A 20,356-nucleotide genomic window follows, 5' to 3' on the forward strand; every position below is an offset into this window, starting at 1 on the left:
GAGGAAAAAATATTCCTGTACGGGCAGCTGAAAGGGCATGTTGTGGTGGAGGACAGAGTGTCTGGCCCGCTGGGGAGCGGGGTGGCGCTGGGACGGCCTAAGAAGCGGGGTGCAGCGGGCCCAGCAGGGAGCGGGGTGCTGTAGGCCCAGCGGGGAATGGGGTGCCACCAGGGAGCTGGGTGCCACTGGGGAGTGGGCTGCCGTAGGCCCACCGGGGAGTGGAGCGCTGCTGCAAAGCGGGATGTCGTGGGCCCAGCAGGGAACGGGGTACTATCTGGGAGCGGGGTGCTGCCGGGGAATGGGGTGCCATGGACCCCTCCGAGAGCAGGGTGCAGTGGGGCCAGCAGGGAATGGGGTGCCGCCGGGGAGCGGGGTGCTGCTGAGTGAGGTCCTGTGGACTCCCCCAAGCAGCGGGGTGCCGTAGGCCCAGCAGGGAGAGGGGTGCTGCTGAGCAGCGGGATGCTGCTGGGCAGCGGGGTGCCGCGGGCCCCCCGAGAAGCGGGGTGCCGCCGGGCAGCGGGGTGCCGCGGGCCCCCGGGGACGCTGCCCGCCCTCCCCACGGCGCGCTGCCCCTCGCCAGGCGGCCGGCAGCAGCAGGGGGCGCTGTGGGACCTGGCCCGCCCCGGCCTCCCCGCGCCGCCGCGGCGGGCCCGGCCCCCGGCCATGTCGGCGGGGCTGGCCGGCAGGTTGGGAGCCCGGCGGGGCCGGCGGCGGCGGAACGGCAACTCGGCGGGCTGGGCCAGGGCAAGGTGGCTGCGCCACCCCCCCCCCCCACCCCCCACCCCCCCCCGCCTTCCCCGCCGTGAGCGGGACGGGCGTCCTGGGGGCAGCACCTCGGCGGGGCCCTGCGGGAGCGGCTGAACAGCGCCAGCCGGCCCGTCCCCTGCCCTCCCAACTCCGCTGCTGCGCTAACTGCGGATGATTTCACTGCAGAACATTTTGACATGCAAATGATAGCAATTAATGCCTTTGCAACAATTTATGATTTCCGGCCTACTTCAACATGTATTAGCATATACCTGGTTTCTTTAATATACACTTTGTTTTTCCAAAACCACAAACATAGTTGCTGGAATTTCATGTGGAAGTGCTTAAGGGGTTGAAAGTTAACACCTTTGTGAGCCGAGCAGTCTCACAGTTGCTGCTAAACAAAAGCCTCTTTGTAGAAGCTTTCTCGAAATGTTTTCTTAACATGTTCCAAGTAGTTTTAGGCAGGCAACTAAAGTAAACAAGATGTTACCATGATAAAAACACTTGTGAAAACATTACAGAGCGCACTTAGTAGTTTCTTTCACATAAACTCCCCTTCGTTTCATCAAAGTTAAATGCACATGAAGCAGATTACCGGCATTCGCTGCAATACAGGGCTGCAAGATCTCTCCAAAGGTATATTTTAAAGAACATACTTGATTTAAAAATGGAATAGCCACGATTAAGCATATCTAAACCATAATAAAATTAAAAAAAAAAAGTGTGTGTGTGTGTGTGTGTGAATAAACCCCTACTCAGTTTTCTCCTTCATCCTTTGCCCTGGATGCCTGGATATCTCGCTGAATAAACCACCCTCCCTCCCATAGGGATTTCCTGAACCACTTGCCATGTAAGGGGTATATATTTCTATCTGCAACGGTCTTTAAACACATGCAAATGAAATCAAGGATATAGTCAATTTTGAAGGAAAGTCGCTCTGTGCTACTAATTGCTCCTTTCGTTGCCGCCTGCGAGACGGGCCCTGGTTAACACACGAGACACGTGTGCACCCTCCAGCCCTCACCTTGCTTCCCGCAGCTTGGCAGAAGGCCATCAGGTCACCGTGGTGAGACTGGACTTGTTTTTGTTTTTAAGCTGGGAGAGTATTCTGGAGCAAGCAGGGTGCTACCGTTTCATTAGGCATAGCAGCAGCCCCTGCTGCTATCAGTTAGCTCTAACTGATACTGCATCGCATGATAACCAATGGCCAATGGATTAAAAAAGAAAAAAAGGAAAGAAAAAAAAACAAACAATGCTAAAACTGCAACTTATTTCAAAAAGAAATAGGGAAATAAATTCGTACAATAGCCCGTGTATCTGCTGGTTCTGATAAGCATCCTCCTGTTGGCTGTGAGTGAAAGACAACTAGGATCGTTATTTGTACAGTATTTATCTTTGAAATCAAGGGCCCTGTGGTGTATCTCACCTTGGGAACAAACACTACAGAACGATCACAGAAGAGTGTCAAATCTCTGGTTTTGATTTACCAACAGTTATGATATTTCTTCCTCAGGAGGAAAAGAAATGAACCATGTTTTAGACCTGCGAGTCCTTTTTTCTCCCTTAACTGTAGAATCATTTTATTGGCATATAGGGCTTTCATTCCACATGTAACTTCTCTTTGCTTTTTCTAACAGGCCTTTTTACTGAGGTAAGTGAAATTAAGCAATGCTCAATTGATACACGGGCTGTATTCCGCTTGGTAAACAGGAGCTTTTCTCTTGAGGGGGACTGTCGAAAGAGCTTCACGGATTATACAAGTACCAGAAAGAAACTTTAAGCATCTACCTGTTATCTTTTCACTGAGTAATGAATTCTGATAAATGGCAATATAATTTAAGGACAGACGCTCCACAGGAGACTTGGAAGGCTACGGTATCGTTTTATGAAGCAACGCTCACTTCCTAACAGTGTCAATACACTGCTCGGGGACATTCATTTCTGCATTCGTTCTAGGTTAAATATCACTCCGAACAATAAGACTTTGTCCGGACACTGTAGAATTTGGATAATGAGAAAATTTACACGAACCGATGGGTTTAAGAAAGTCACACAAAATATTTCTGTTGAAAGGTTTCAATGGGGAAAAAAAAAAAGATTGATGATAAGTGAGTGATAAAAGAACCAGAACTGTTTGAGCTGGGAGTAGATGGGGGCCGCGTCAGGTCCAGCCTGGGTCAGTAATGGTTTTCAGGTTGTTCCTACCCATAGATTGCCCCAACCATCTCCTCCAGGTGAATTGGTGGACTTGGACTACTTACTGAAACATCTCCAAAATACCATATAAAAATCAGCCTTGCCTCTACCCATGCCAGATGACCTAAGGGCTGTATTTTCTACGCATGGTCACGTCAAGCAGTCCGCTGCTCTGTAAGAAATCTTCCCGAAACCAACAGATCTCATCTGGAACGGGGCACCAGCACAGAAAACTAAATTGGCATAATCTGACTTTATGCAACTACACACAACGTTCTGATACCTATGGCTGCCATGGCACCTTTCCCCTGCATTAAGTGCAACAAAAATTACAGTTGTTTTAAAGGTCTAAATGGTATAGTTTGGCATATGAATATGAATGAGCTGGGAAGTATGGTGAGATTAGCATTTATTTCACTTAAGTGAACAACAGGATGAATTACAAGAAATGAGGCCATCCTTCATGGAAATTTATGACTAGCACCTTTTTATTTTGTAATCCCCCTGTAATGAGAACTTTCTCATTACTGTACCATTCCTTACTTGTAACATATGTTTATATTAGGACCAGTGGTGCTTCTACTGAATTCAGGAGGGTTTTGCCACTGGGAGCAGAGCTGGCCCATTCTGTTCCGAGAGCAAAAACCTATCTGTATCATCTAACATCATCCAACAAATATCCTCTGCTTGCTGTCGTTCTTCCCTCCCTCCCATAAAAATCTAGGGAACTGCTCCACAAAGAATAGATACAGATGAACGCTGTTGGAATGAATTCTACTTAGCTGTCCTGAAGAATCCCATGTATTTACGTGGACTAACTTCATGAGATCACTACCATAAGTGGGAGCAGAATTTGTCCCTTTTGTGCATTTAAACCATAAACATTGCTTGGGCAGTTGGTCTTTTGTGATCTTAAAACTGAACAGCCACAGTACTTGAGAAAAGATCAGTGTCTGAACCTCCAAGAACCTGGATGCACCCAAAGCGTACGTGTACCTGGTGATCTACCCAGACAAAAACTCTTTTGTGATGGGAACGCTCTGCTGCACCTTGGAGGGGTGAGGCTGATGGTTTAGCTGTGGAGCAGCCATGTGTAAGTTATTAGAGCTCTGTTGGTCCTTCCCTGCATCGGGATGCACGCATTACCACATACTACTCCATAATGCACTGTTTATACAACACCTAAAACTGTGTTTTTTGGCAGCAAGGAAAAGGTCTGCAGCAAACTGCAGGGGCCCAATTAATATAATTATAGTTTATTTTTAGTAGTGTAGACTTTGTTCATTAGTTATTTATTTGACATAAATTAAATTTCATGTGATGTTCTGCAATTCTCTGTTCAATTACGGAGTTAATTTAAGACTAAATTTCTAAATTAAAGTGAAATCAAGGTTAAATCAAGGTTGTGTTGTTTACATTATCAATACTGCAACTGAAAAGGTATTTAGATAAATAAATAAAGAAAAAAAGCTGCGTAACTGCAAGCACTCTATTTTACAGTAGAACACTGAGCAAGACCACACTTTCCCCATGGGGCTAATTTACTATCCCCTGTTAAAACGTTCTTGAGCCTGATCCAAAAGCCACTGAAGTGAAAGGGAGCTCTCTGTTGACTTCAATGGGCTTTGCATCAGGCCCATAGTGAGTGACAGCACACAAAATCTCAGGGCATGCTTTCTGCACAATGCAAGTGCCAAAAAAACCATCCTTACTTTAGAAACGACTGGAAGTCTTCACATACTGCTTCACAGCCTGGCCATTTGCATACGCCGTGTCCATAGAGCGGATGGCTGTGTGAGTGCTCCTCGTGGGATAAACTAGAGGAGAGAAAAAGAGAAAAAGTGGCGTAACTGAAGGTACCGCACCAATTAATCTTCACAAAGGCTCTTAAGCAGCAAACAACAGATCCTGAAACATACCTAACATCTCACGGTACCCACCTGACTCTGCCCATGGTTTTTCAAAACAGAATTAAATACCATTTGCACTGCAAAACGTGTCATTCTTACTTAGCTATCCTCCTACATTTCATTCATTAATTAAAAGCTTTGTAAAGAATTTAAATTAACATGGACGGGGGAGAAATCATTTGACAGACCTGCTTAACATCCTGCTTGATATTTTGCTAAGAAATTTATGAACATCTCATATTTACAATTCAACTTCATCAGGAAGAAAAGTCATCTCCATACAGCAGTGTATTCTTGTAACACAATACAACCGGACCTGAGGCTTTCCTCATCGCTATAGAAAGAGGAAAAACATCAAGTTTGCAGCCTTGGCTTTCCCACCATGTTATTTATTTATTGGGTTGGGTTTGTTGGGTAGGTTGGGGATTTTTTTCCCCCCACCATTTTGGGGTGGGGTTTTTTTCCCTCCCCTCTCACAGGCTGTTTCTTTGCCCAAGTGCAGCCACCTTATGTCCCTTCAAGAAGGTTCAAGATGTATTTTCAAATGCAAAATTCATCATTAAAAAAGGAACCATGTAATCAAAGGATTCCTTGGTACCAGGGGTTAGTGGGGGCTATTAACCTCACTAAGATTTGGCAGAAACGTCACAGAGCTTTCTAAGTACTGACATGAGGGTTAAATAAAAAAAAATAGTACGGGCACTAAGGGGTTAATCCTTCAGCGGGATTCCAATCAATACGTAATGATTTGGCTGCACTGATCCAAGTCATGAGACGCTTTGATCCGGGCCATGTGGTGCTCAGGGAAATGTATCTGTTGCACTAACTGATGAACCATATTCTAAAATATCTTCTTTATTCAAGTTCTGCATGGAAACTTCTTAAGTAAAGGAATTATTTTTGCAACAATTTCCATAACCTTAGGTGACTTTAAAAATAAAATGTCAAAATAATATTGAAATCTCTATTTTATGTTCACACACATATCTATTTTTCATAGCAAATCTTTTTGCTACAGTATGCCTGGGCTGTATTATGAACTTCAAACATACACAAAGGATATGAACACATACCAGTATCTAGGTGTGGCTTTTATGACTTATTTTATGCTGCATTACAGGTAACGTTATGGATAAACACCAACTTTTTGCCATTTTACTTTTATACACGTGGAAATGCTGTTTATTCTCATTCTGTAATAATATCTGCCTGCATACAGTAACAAAACTGTGTTCTTACTTCTGATGCACTGGATAGCAAGATAAGAGCATAGAGCAGCCCTGAGATGTTATTCCAAATGCAATGAATTTGCAAAAGCAATTCTTGCCCAGGTTCTGCCACTCCCAACATTAGGCCCAGCGAGAATCTGAAGATAACTGAAGGTGATTTTTAAAATTATTTTAATCTTTTTAAAATTATATTTCAAAAAAGGTAAATCTGACTGGAAAACATATTATGAGTTGTACATGAACCTAGTTCATTATTTCATTAAAAATCTTACTTTTGGCTGTTTGCAAATAGTTCTTCAGGCATAAACAAATGCATGTGCAAGGTAATTTCCTAAAAAAACTAACAACTGTAGGTGAAGAGACTTACAAAGCCCTTGTCTATATAAAGTAGTGTTACACTGGTTTAACTTTATCAGGTTTCTAAGAATGCTCAAGTGGGGAGAAGCTCTATCAGTTAAGTGTTTAAAAGAACAAAGGGACCAATACATTCCTTGCAAGGAAATTAGAAAAATACACATGTTTCCTCAGCTGAGAAAGAGGGAGGACGGCTGAAGGAACACCGTCCACCCAAGCCAGGCAGGCATATGGTCAAACACCCTCCATCCACAACAGAAAAGAGGAATTCAGAAAATAATGAGCTTTATAATCTGCTTCCATACCTGAACACAGCAAAGGGTGAGAAAGTAGCCTTCCCTGTTAACACTCTATTAAAGTCCACGAAGACTACATATGACAGTTAGGATTTCAGTCTGTTTGGCAGAACCCAAAAAAAATGGCAGCGTATTAATTTACACAGTGCGTGTTCCCCATACACCAGGATGCCTGCAGAAACGCCGTGTGACGCCAAGTAAGGAGTCAGTCCCCTGTGGGTTTTAAGCACTGTAAATCTCATTATAATATCAACAGGAGTCACATGGCTTAAGCCCCCAGCAGGGTTTTTTAAAGTTTCTCTGTGAGAGCCTAAAGGCCATGGCCAAGTCAACGGAAAGAGCCCTACCGAGATTTGTATTTATTTTTTAAATCCAAGTGCAAATCTCTTTTTCTTTCCAGGGAACTTGCACAAGACAAGACAAACTATGTAGGACATGATACCCTGGTATTGTGTCCAAAGAAAATGATGGAATGACCAAGAGAGTATCAAACTGTAAATGATGCTCAGGATGTCAAAGTCCAGTGCTGTCAATAACCAGAAAGATCGGTGTTGACTGTAAATGGGAACTTAAAAGGTCATTTCGCTAACACGATGCTAAGTGTAACATACTTAACACCTACGTATGGCTTCCACTGCCACTCGACAAAACAGCGCAACTTCAACTTACCAAAACAGACACTTCAAAAAGAAAAAAACAAACCTCAAAACTGAAAGACAAATGCAGTCCCCTCCCTCCGTAGGCAGCGTGGCTTTCCAAAGGCAGCTACTTCCATCCCGCTCGAGGGGGGGGTTCACCAGCACCTTGCTGTGACCTTTATGTGTCAGTATCAGATTACTGCTATTTTATCCATCCCATTTTTGATGATACTATAGATTGCCACTTGTTCCCTGATACAGCCTTAAGAAGCACCTCAAAACAAAACAAAGAGCGGGTTGATTGAGAGGCGGATGTAACGCACAAAGGATACAGCCAGTGAAAATGAATGGAGAACTCTGTTGTACTGATCTAAGCGCTCACTTTGTTTGAGCAAATAGAGGTGGAAAATGAAGATTTTAATCCAATACATAAACAAACAGCTTTGTGGGCACAACACAAATCTATAATCTTAAATTGTTCAGTGATATTTTGTCTGCGTGCAAGCAGTTTCTGGAGCCTGGATGCATCCTTGGTCTCGCTGCCGGAACAGACTTTTAGAAGATCTGAACATTGGCAAGCAGCAGCAGGTTTTAGGTCTGTTTGATTTCTAATGACACATTAGAGTAGGTGTTTGTTTCTGTCACCTTCTCCTTCCCAGGAACGCATATTCATGGTTGAGTACTGGTGATGCAACACTAGTTAGTGGAAGTGATCTTATAAAAAGACATAATTTTCAAAGAAGTGAAGGAATAAACAATGTAAAAAATCAAAATTATGTGGGGTTTTTCACTTCTCATAAGGTATTTCCATACAAAATCCTTAACACAATAGAATTATTTCCAAGTAATGCAATAGTGCAGCGTTATTACATCGAAGTACAGCAAATAACCCTCTGGCAAGTAAAACCTCTTGCGTAAGTCAGCTTATTCATGACATACGACAGAGTAACGAAAGCCATGTGGGAAGCTGAAAACTGTCTAAGTGTCCACTTATTTTCTGCTGCCTCCAGCCTTACTGGAAACCCCAGTAAGGAAGGGAGGAGAGGAGGGCCAAGCACTTCCACAGCTCCGCTGTGCTTGCTGGACAGAGGAGAGGGGTTTTTCCTCCGCCTTCTTCAACCTATGTTGCTTCATAACCCTGAGGATCTCCAGAGGGTCTGGAAGCAAATTCACCACCTGCTCTGACAGGGACAGCTGCCGACACCGGTACTTGCACAGCCACACTCACCCAGACCGTTTCATTTTTGGAATAGAGCTGCAGTGCTACAGTGTCACTGAAGAATCACACCCTGGGACACAAAAGCAGGGGAGGCAGGGAAACCACAGACAGCTAAGCCCCGATGGAGAGTAAAAATGACAGTATACCCCAAAGGGAGGCAGGAACACATTGGATATTCGGGGAAGTAGTGACGAAAGAACTAGCATGAAAGCTACCCATGCTGTGTGGTTTAATTCAACCCATACTTACTGACCGTGTGAAACTGGGTACCACACTTGTACATACTGGCCAGAAAGTCACGGGTGAATATAAATACCAGCTAAGCAGAAGCCTCAGTAATAGTACTTCTGCCACACAGTGGACCATATTTTAAATATTCATGATGCTGACATACTTCGTATTCCACTCTCTCTCTCTTCCACATCTGCTTGGGCCAACGATCTTCACCAAAACACTGGGGGAAGTCACTGATGTAGAGAAGCACCCTTGGTTTTCTATTACCATTATGAAGCATCTGCTCGGGTTCTAACAGCGCAGAGAACATGCCTGAGCCACCTGCATGCTGAAAAAAAATCAATACCACATCTCCTTTCCTCTTGGAAGGGGTCTAAGCACAGCACCCACAGAAATTGCAGAATTTACTTTTTTTTTTTTTTTAATTTTTATTTTATTTCTCAGGGGCAATGGGAAGCAACCTCATATTTTCCAGCTGCCATGAAACCAATGTCGGTGTACAGTCCAGGCTGGAGGGCAGGGCTCAGTCTCACACCAAGTTGCCCCTCAGTCTGATGTGGATGGCGCAGCCATTGAGGCAAAATGTCATGATTTAAGTCCTGTACAGGAGGAGGAGACACACAACTGGGAACCAACATGAGTTTCTCATATTTGTGACTGTCTGGTGAGCTCCAAAGCTCATCAAAAGGCACCGATGGAATGAAGTTGGTGAAAATGTCACAATTCTCTGAGTCAGAAACACTCACTGTATTTGATTTAAAAAAAAACAAAACAGAAGCAGTAATGATTAAATCCTGGCACCAAGTGCACTCAAATGCAAATTCCTGTCTTCATGGCAAAACTAACTCAATAAAGGTGTGTTTTACAGTGAAGTTCAGTGGTGCAAATCCCTCTGATATCTTACTAAGGTGGTTTAGCACCTCCTTCCTCTCTAAACCGTGAATTAAAAAAACCCCAATAATTAAAAAAATAGTATTTTTAAAAAAATCGAGAAAAGTATTAAGCCATATAACTGAAATGGACTGCTTCTAGATATTCATGCTTCTGTCCATGCCTCAGTAAGTGCCCAGAAAGCAGTTATTTGACCTGAACACAGAACTGTGAGCAGGGTAAATGCCTCTCCACCGCTGGATAAAGCTTAGCAGAGGGTCACAGGCCTTTGGGAGAGGTGGCATTTGATGTGTGTGGCCAGCGACAGCTTTCCAGAACTGGCTTGCAAATTTTTGGATGCTTTTTAAAGCTGCACTTCTCCCCTTCCTCATCATTTTAGTCCACATCCAGACCTAGGACTAGAAGAAGCTCATGTTTTACATCAAGCCCTATTGGAAGTAACAGGAGTGGTACATTACATTTTAAATGACTACACCACTTTAAGACAAATCAAGTTAAAACTGCTGCCTACAGGCTGAAATCCTGTCTTCTAATCGGTGTGCGCTAACTTGTATACTCTGGTATACTCCGGGGCTGGGGGCGGGGAGGGGGCGGATAAAAATAAATGAGCAGAGCCATGGCATCACTGTTGTAACACAAGGCCAGCAATGCACCCCGAATCACTGCCCCCCACCCTTACACCTCCTGCGACACTACTCTCTAAATGGCTGTTACAAGGAGAGCGCTGGAGCATTTGCAGCAAGATCAAGACAAAATCTGGTTAGCATTCCCCTTCTCTTCTGCCTCCCATCCCCACTGCAGAGACTATAACCAGACTGGATAATTATATGCATTATCTTCTGGTTTTGATCTATGCACTGATGGTTTGGATTATTAATCAACATTATGACCCTCTAGCACTAAGAGTACTATACACTTCTTCCAGGAGCATCCCCTCCTGCAACCCTGCCGCAGAGCTGACACAGGCCCGGCCAGCCACTGCCCTACATCCTTTCCTTGGAGGAGCTGAACGTATTTCTAGACCATTTAAAAGAAATACCCGTTGCAGAAAACCCAGTATTGAATCCATCACTCATTTCAGGTGGAAGGTCCATTCCTGCACTTGAATTAACGAGTTTCTCTACTATTTAAAACTCTTATTTTTTATTTCAGGCTTGTGCCTAGGTACTGTAGTGAAAAGTACATCAAATATACCCAGGCACACACGATTTGAAACGCTGGATTTTAAATTCCAGCACTGCTAACTAATGAGAACAATTTTTTCCCTCTTCTTCTTTGTAGCATCATTTCATGTACTTACATACCATAATCACATCCTCCTAGAGCCTCTATTTTTCCTGGGTGTAGATCTTTAATTCCCTTTAATCTGTCTTCATAGCCTATTCCCTCCAACTCCTTTATCATCCTAGCTGCTCTCCTCTGTATTTGCTCCAGCTTCTCTTTATCCTTTCTGCAAGAGAGTGGCCAATTGTACATCACACTCTCAAAGTGGTTTAACTGGTTCTGCATAAAGTAGAACAGGAAAAAAGGAGGACTCGGATGCAACATGCATGTTTATGCTTCCTATGACTGCATTTACCTTTTTAACTGAGACATGGCACAGTGTGTCCCACCTTCATTTCTCAACCCCGATTATGCCTCAGCCATTTCCCACACAACTGATGCTGAGCAGCTGACGTGTCATGTCAAACCCGCAGTTCGGAATTTTTATTTCCTAGCTGGGCTACTTTCTACTTATCCCTGCTAAATCTCATTTTATTCCTCTCTGAACAGCCTCCTAATTTATTCAGATAAAAACGGATTGATTCAGTATCTTAGTTTAATTAGGAAAAAAATGCGATCCTACCACTTTCTTGGGTTTTGCGGGCTTTCTTTCTGTGATGTCTTTTTTTCTTTCCTTTTTTTGAACTGACTTTCAGCACGGCAGCCCCATTCCTCTTACACACCCAATTCATAGGACAGAGGGAGGTGGCAATGGCGTGGCTTTGGCCCCAATTCAGCAACGCTTTTAAGAACATGCGCAAGTTTAAAAACACAGGATTAGACCTTGGACATCACCGAGACGGAGGTGTAAAATTACAAACGTATATACACCCTTTGTAAGAAGATCCTGTTTGCCAACCTTATTTTACTGTAATTTATATTCTGTTGTTACATTTAAATTTATAGTAAAAGAAAACAAAGAAACAAGATCTATTCTTGTTTAACAAAATTATATTGGTACATTTAGAGTGGAGGCAAGTCTTTTACCCTGATGTAAACCAGCGATACGTCAACAGATACAATTTAACTGATTATTCACATGAGTATTTTTCACCCCTGTGTCCCACAGGCACAACAAAACCCAGGCAGAAGGTGACTGTCACATCACATACAGCCGGGCAGCTCGCTGGGTGAGACTTCGCCCACCGCACATCCCTGCGGCAGCTAGGAAAGTGCCCTTGGGAAAAATGTTTATGAAAACATAATTAAGATAAATAATGACTCCAAGGGAGAAATACAGCTAAAGCACTGAATTCTCTCTGCCACATGCTTTCCCTCTAAAGCATGCTATTTAAAAAAGCACTAAAATCGAGAGGACACAAGCAGACTTCCCCAGGGAAGTGTGCTGAATCATACAGGTAGTGTAAATATCATATGCTGCTGCAGGTGCTAGGCAGTCTATTTGTTTGTGTTTACTAAAAGGCATAACAAATAGTCACACTAAAACAGAACAACATTTGGCATTGGAATGATAGAGACCAGAGCAGCCATAAATCACGTTCACTCGTTTAGATTTGAACCGCTGTGCCACACTAACGCCTCAGCCCCCTTTTCTCAGAGAGCCCCTTTGCTGTGATTTGCCCCTCGCAGGGGCAGCATTGCAATGCAGAGCATGGAGAGGCTCAGCATCGCTCCCGAGTACCGCGCTCCCAGGAAAAGCCAGGCAAGATTGGTGGGGACAGGGAAAGGAAGAAAAAAAAAAAAAAGAAAAAAAAAGAAACAGACTTGCGTGACATATATGGCCAGCTCACATCGTTTACAGCTTTGCAACTTCTGAGTTAATTCACAGTATAAACAACGAGGAAAATGTTTCTTCCAAGCAAGACTTCCTGTAAACTGTTCCTTAGAGCGGCGCTGGGCGCAGGGCTGGTGCACCTGCTGATTAACCATGCGCTCCAAGAATAAACAACAACCGAAGCCAGCGAGATTGTTCTGGAATTTGCTCAGAGCTGATTTTTCTTCCCCCATGTTATAAATTGGATTCTACAATAAAACAAACAGCAGAACATAGGTTGCCGAGAGTTAAAATCTACTTTTTACACTACATTGACCACAGCACCCACAGGCACAGCTACAATGTCTTTCTATGAATGGGACAGATTGCCATATGGATGCAGACACTGAACAAGCTGTACAACTCCTGGCGACAAGTGCCTAGGGGACTGTCCTATATTAGCACCACCTGTGCTGTGGAAATTGTGCTCTGTGTATGAAATGGTATTTAAGGGCCTATCATGATGTTATTTTTGAGTACACACAAAAAGGAAAATTACAGTTAAAAAGAATTTGCTGGCTAGCGGATCTGTTGCTCAGTTCCCAAGATCGTTTCCCAAAGGAATAGTTATCTTCTTTATTCATGCAGCCCAAAATGACAAGCTGCAACACATATTAGCGGTTTCCCTGCCTGGGCTTATACCATCATTTTAATGAGAAGAATACCCTTCAAAATATACGTATGTCTTTCCTGATCACACAGTCGAAATTACAGCCCTCCCACCTTAAAAACACCAGCTACACGGGAAAAACACCCGATGGCATTACACAAACGTTGCTCCAGCAGCAAGCGATGCAAGATAAATTTTCCTTGGGCTCCTTCTCCCACCCCTCAACATGCAGCAGGTAAAGCCACAAATCCTGATTACCAAATTTCAATGTGCATCTCCCTGCTTTGAAAATATAACCCTGCCTGACTGACAAAAATAGAGCTCCAGCTCAGCACAAGATGTCGAGGGAGGGGGGAGAAGGGAGAGGAGGTTTGCGCAGTACCTAGCTGCTCTATGAAAAGAGAGAGCCTTCCCCCTCTCCAAACTGCAAGAAAAAAAGGATGCCAAGAAAAAGTAAAGTAAAATAAATTGAATTAAAGAAAAACAGTTGTAAAGTGAACATTACAACCTGGGAAAAATGATGTCATTTTATTGAGAAACTCATTTTTTTCCATTAAACCATAGTGAAACGGATAAAGTTTATACAGCTTAATGGTGGAGTTTTACTTTAAATGCTACTCAATATCTTAGCAGTACAATATAACATGATATAACAGCTGTCATACTAACTGCTCAATTTTTATTGAACAGCAGAGAAAATAGTCACACAAAAAATCACCTAACTTCTCCTCTACTTTTATGGCATTTTCAAGGGTGTTTCTTTTCCACTCTCAGGCTGCGATACATATGATAAAAAAAAATAACACAGCTCTTCATTAGCTCCCTGCTCAGCTCTTTAGGATAATCAGATCTCCTAAGCAAATGCTGAGGAAGGACAACTTGCACACAGGAGGAAATAAAAAGAAACAGGAATCCATGGCGCAGTAAAACAAAAACAGGTTCCTTTTTAAGACTACTACATAAACACCTCTAATAAAAGAAGAGGACAAATTTTCATTGGACTTTTAAGTATTTAGACAGGAATGTTTTAGTAAAAGTTTAACTGCAAAGTGCATGCAATTAACAGAAAGCCATCAGCTATTTCTTTGGTATGTAAAAATAGCATTAAGCTGTATTAAATGCATGTGTAAGTATCTCAGTTGCAAGAAAAGGGAGGAGATATGCAAAGCACTCAGATATCAAACAATGATCTGTTGGCCAGATGGAGGAATAAAACAATACATATGCTAAAATTTGGAAAAGTTCTGTTCGGCGTCTGCCAAGGCTCACCCAATCTATTTTAAGTGCTTTTTGATACATTAGCTTAGTGTTTGGAGTTGTACAACTGATGGTTATTACGTGGGACCAGAAAGCAGCCAAGCGTTGGAGTGCCGGAGCTCCCCGATGCCGGGGCAGCTTCCCCAGGGCGGCCAAGCGTCAGACAGCACCTTCCTCAGCAAAGGCCCGCACACAGACCGGTTAGCTTTGTATCTTTTGTAGGGAAAAGCAAATAACAAAGTAGAAACAATTTTCCAGGCTTTAAGCAAAACAATTATTTGAAAAGCGTAACTTGACGGAAGTGCTCCCGGGTGCTGTAGGCACCCTACAACTTCTTCAGCAGAAGGTTTCTCAAAAACGTGAGTGCCCTGGCAGACGGCAGGCACAGGCAATGCCAAGGATGCTACACGCCCAGATGAAAAGCACTGACAATAAAAAGTGCCTGATCAGGCTTAAAACTGAAGATGAGCAACTCCAGGTCTCAGCGACGGCTAGTACTTTTTCAAAGCTGGTAAGAGAGAGCGAAGTGACTCTGATGGGGAGAACATATAGTAACGGGGGGGGATTTCTTTGGGGGGGGTGGGCACAGCGCCAAGGGATTGGGTACTGGGATGCTTTGGGTTGTACCAGCACATGATAGATGGAGAGGGCCAGGCCAGCGTGCTGCTCTGGCTGCTGCAGTGTCACTGTCACTGAGCAGCCCCGCAGCCATCACACCCCTACTAGGGGCAATGAGACAGAGCAGCCATGGGAAGAGCGGGATGGTTTATGGGATGCATGGCTGGGCATCCAGGCTTGGCTCACATCTCCGGCACCAACCTGGCTCTGCAGCAAGGAAGCTGCATGGAGGCACCTGAGCTATTCAGACTGTGGGTAATAACATCAGGGTCATGATGGGGTTTGTGTACGTGGAGCAGCTAAATACCTTCTGGGAGGGAAGTCCCCAGGAACACCCATTTCTTAAGGGAGAATGGATCTGAGGTAACCTAATCTAATGAAACTCTGCTGATGGTACTGTACGACGAGCTAAAATCAGCTGCATACAGCAACTGAGAGGAGCTGACACGGATGAGCAGATTTGATGCTGGCACCAGTGCAGAACAAATGCCAGGGACTACACGGAGAGCAGGCCAAGAGAGGATCAGGCCCTGGAAGCATATGGACTCCAGGCTGAACTGTTTTATCCCAAGCTTTAATAATGGACCGAAGTCTGTAATTCTTAATTGCACTGAATCCTAATGCCCTCATCAAAGGGCCTTGGGGTTTTGATGGAGGATCAGCTGGCATGGAAGGTAACAAGAGTCAAACACAATGCATTAAGCCTAACTAGCAGATCAGTGGTCTGCCACGCCGTTCCTCTCCATTCCCTTCAGAGCCTTCTCCAGACTCCTTCCTCCCACGACGCTGGCAAGAAAAGGCCATTTAAAAATCCCCTTGTTTATCCCATCTATTCTTCCTATGAGATGGCTGCTTGCTTAGGTGGAAGGGCAAGACTCCAGCATGGTTGTAAAGGGCATAAAGACAACAGAGAACAAACACGGGATTGCTGGCAGATGGAGAAAGGTCTCCTGGACATGCAGCCTTGACCTCCAACTCTTCACCTTACCTCTTGAAAACACGTGCTGCCTAAAATAACAGGTCTAGACCTCCCATTAACTCACTTGTTTATGCACAGCCTCCATCATCCTGTCCCTGCTGCAGTCACCACAGAACGGTGCCAGGGGATGGGACCAGCACACAGGTGCCCGCATCACTCCACAGCACCCTCGGACCTCCCGGTTCAAGCCCAAACTGGAGCAACCTCCGCTCACTGCTATCAGTCCTGCTTCTCCAAACCTACCCACACTAGGAACGTTCTCAAGCACACAGGTTTCAGGATGCCCACTGCTCCTCGGGTTATCAAGTTAGTAGTCACCTAAAGCAACCGGGCATGCACCCGTTCTGTCCTGCTGTTTTTCTTAAGAAAATAATCAAGCTTCCACCAAACAAGACGCAGTAGAACAAGATGGAAAGCGGGTACTGTCCTTGGTATTTCTAAGCACAGCAGATGTACTTAACTGGCTCCTGTTCTTTATTTATTTACTTGTGTAGAGAAAATGCTTGCTACTGAAGAAACCCAAATGCTGATAAGATGATGAGAGGTTTGCGTGCCGGTTGATGGTCTCACTTTCGCTTATCCTGAGTGAATACAAGTATCTATAACTAAATATTTCCCTTAGGGTACTGATGACTGAGGTATGTTTATTGCATTCAGTGAATTTATATATATAATCAGCACAATAAACATTATTAAATTGTCTGAGTAAAATCAAAGCATGAAACACACAGTCAGTGCTGAATTCTAATGATGCTGAATGCCCATGATTGCATGGGGAAAGGATCTTAACAAGCCTTGATTTGAGCTTTGGCATCCGCCTCACAAATCACACGAAATGTTCTCTCTTTAATAGTGCTGAATATTGATAAATGTCTCTGCACGGCACAACAGGGAAGTTGGTCTCTATTGGCAATCTTTACCAAAGTGTGTTTTTTCCTTCTCTACACTCAGGGGTTTACCCTGAATGATTTAATTATAATTTTCCTTGTGTAAGACAAATTAAAGAGGAGAGTAGGAGTGTCATACCAAAGCAGATTATTTATCTCCTTAACAGATTGCTGTGCACCAAACCCCAGAGCTGCTGCTGCTGCTACTTACAGAAACTGGGCGAAATGTGGGACAAAAGCATAGATGTAATATACATTTAAAGCCCAAATGAATGAAAGCATTAACCCATTATTTATAGCTGGAATTGTTTCATTCCTGTGAAAGCCATACACACAGAGCACGCACAAAGCAAGAGCAGCACCACGACGCTCCCCAGTGCCTGCCCAGCAGTGGAAGATGCCTCCCGCTTTCAAATGTATTTTTGCTTTTCAAACATCCCAGGGTGGCTCTGGCCACCCACCTACCGTTTGCATTTTTTGCCATGAAGGAGAACTTTTGCTGTCACTCGGCTCGCAGCGCAGCAGCCCCGCAGTGGCCAGTCACTGGCGGCACCACAGCTGCATCCCTGCAGCCTGCGCAGATGACAACTTTGCTGTGCACAACTGCAAGGCTGGGCTCGTGGCACGGCAACGCGTGGGCACAACGAGCAGCCAATGACTATTTCTCCTGCTATTTTAACCCCCTTGTTTATAAGCAAAATGTGTTTTTACCCAAGACATACAGCAGAGCTGCTGCTTGCCTGCTGACTTTTACGCAGGTGCCTCCGCTGCTGCTGCGGTCAGCCAAGTTCCTCCTGTCTCGCAGGTCTCGAGCAGCCTCGCAATCTGACCCGTGGGATCAGGAACCCCATAAAACACAGCCTGAACTACCCCAGAGACATGTGCCAAAGATGACAGTGATGATAGTTAACTCCCACATAACCAACTTGCCTCCTGCAGCCCACTCCTCTCAAAAGCCCAAGAGGAAGGGGGGTGGGGAGGGGGGGGAACAACAGCTTTACAGCACACCCTAAAAGTTAATGTTACCTGTATATGATTATTTATTGCTGCTGGGCAGTCGTTACGATCTGGCTGTGCTTAACCGTTAGGACACTTACAGCTTTTACTATGTGCTTTTTATTGTTGTTTAAATCGAAATAAATAGCTCTTGGTTGTATCAGACCAAGCCAACAGCCAGTTGCACAGGAGGTGCAGGAATGAGAGGGGAAAAGCCAGAGCCCAAAAACCTGCCCTGGCCAGCTCAAGCTGCGGACCTGTGCGACAGGAGGTGGAAGGGCTGGGATCTGCCTTGCGAGCCCTTCCAGCAGCCACATCGGACACGAGCTTGGGCTAGGGACCACCTCCGCAAGCCCCCGTGTATTTGCAAGCTCAGTTGTTGTGCTGAACCAGCTGGGTACAAGAACATACATGGATTTTACTACAAGTCTAGCAAACTCGTGCTCCCACCAGACTCACGATTTTTTTCCAGTCTTAACCTTTGCAATCAAAAAACTACCCAAACCCTGCTCATGCCTGTGGCCTCTTTTGGAAGTATGCTAAAATTTCACGTTCTGTGAGCTTTCAAATACACACCTGACAGCAGAGCACAGCTACTCCTTACTAACTGCTCACTCACCACCCCGAACTCCCTGCCCGTAGATAAATACCCTTTCAGAAAGGAAACTAGCGCAACACATCTCAACAAGAGGAGTTTCTGTGTCATGTGAAATCCAGGCAGGCACCACGGTGCCTGATGAGACTGCAACAAAACCCTTAAGTGCATCAGTAGGCATTCTTCTGCGTGTAGTCTCCTGCTCTACTTATGGATGAAGATGTAATTCAATCACTGCAGCAAATGGATGGCGTAAACCCTCCATATACCAAATAGAGGCAAGATAAAGCAAAGTCTGTAGCTCTCTTATTTGTATTCCTAAATACACCTACTTTTGTATTTTGATATTGTAGAGAACTCAATAGATATGTAAGAAAAGTATAATGGCAAGCTTTAACAATACACCTATCAATTCAGCCACGGAGGATTTTAAGTCTTCTAAACTAAGACACTCTCAAAAACAGTACCATGGCATGTTTATGCCTTTGTAATTAATTTATCTGGAACTTTACTAATAAAAACATATGTATCACCTTGTTTATAGATCCCAATTGCCTCCAGGCCACAATTACAGGACTCAAGACACATGGATTTCCAGTTCTGCTTGACAGTATACACAGACAAAATTCTTACTTCAAAACATTCCTGTATTTCCACCGTATTTCAAACTAAACAGCAATGGCACACTGTTTCCTCTGCCAGACTGCCATCAGAAGACAGCACATGCCTTGTTCAGTGAAAGAAGATCCATTTCACTGCATGGATTTTTATTTTATATACTCGGTAAGAAAAACATAGATAAAAAATTTATTGAAAAGTCATAAACCCATCTTGTTCAGCTCTATATGCAGCAAAAAGGGAATGTAATTGTTTAATAAACATCAAATTGTTTTTAGTATCCCATGTAAGTCTTCATGAAAACCATGTCCTTGACACTTACATGCATTATAAATGTATACGCTGACGTTCCCCCACACGTCCTTGCGACGGATATATAAAACGATGCCTTACACACACAGCAGTTCTTTCAACACTGGGTATGCTCTCCTTTAAAATCTATCCATTCCCAACAGCACTATTTTCTTAATATTAGAAAGACATAAGACATATTTATATAGCTTCCCTATCAGTCTACTTTCAGACCACCAGAAATACAAACTCTATGGCTTAAAAATTCCATTATCCTCTTTCTAATGAATGAAGGGAGGACAGAAAGACAAAGCCATCAGTTTCCATAAAATCCAGCTTTCACTAGTGTCTGCTATAATGTTTCTAGATGGGCAAAGGGACTCTCCTGAATGCAAAGAAGCACTGCTCTCCCTGCAGCGCCCACGCTGCTCCCGCGCTCCCAGGGACCCTTCTCCACCTCCACCTCCTCCTCCTCCTCCTCCTCCACCGCCACCAGCAGCGATGCTGAAGCAGCGGCAGGCGCTGGCACCCACGGCCTGAGCTCCTGGGACCGTCTATCTCACCATAAGCAAAAGTTACGTTGTTAGACGCGCCTCAGTGAAATCTGGGGGTGTAAAGAAACAACACCTGCAATAAAGCATCCTTTGGAATAAAGCAGAGCCCGCACCGAGAAGCACGTCAACAGACAACCCCTGATTGAAGCCATTTAACAATGCAAGCCTAACAAGTACAAATTAACTCACACTTTTAA

The 20,356-nt window shown here is 44.1% G+C and overlaps 1 protein-coding gene across 18 annotated transcripts in view; it reads right to left on the minus strand.

Moving 5' to 3' along the window:
* FOXP1 (forkhead box P1) overlaps positions 1-20,356 on the minus strand; it is a 387,112-nt gene that overhangs the window by 39,040 nt on the left and 327,716 nt on the right. For all 18 annotated transcript variants that reach the window (XM_080382599.1, XM_080382595.1, XM_080382597.1 and 15 more), the window contains one exon: positions 4,659-4,763. In XM_080382599.1, coding sequence (XP_080238725.1) covers positions 4,659-4,763 — 105 coding nt within the window. The remainder of the gene's footprint in view (positions 1-4,658; positions 4,764-20,356) is intronic.

This window comes from Falco punctatus (assembly GCF_963210335.1).
Source record: "Falco punctatus genome assembly, chromosome: 4".
Lineage (NCBI taxonomy): Eukaryota > Metazoa > Chordata > Aves > Falconiformes > Falconidae > Falco > Falco punctatus.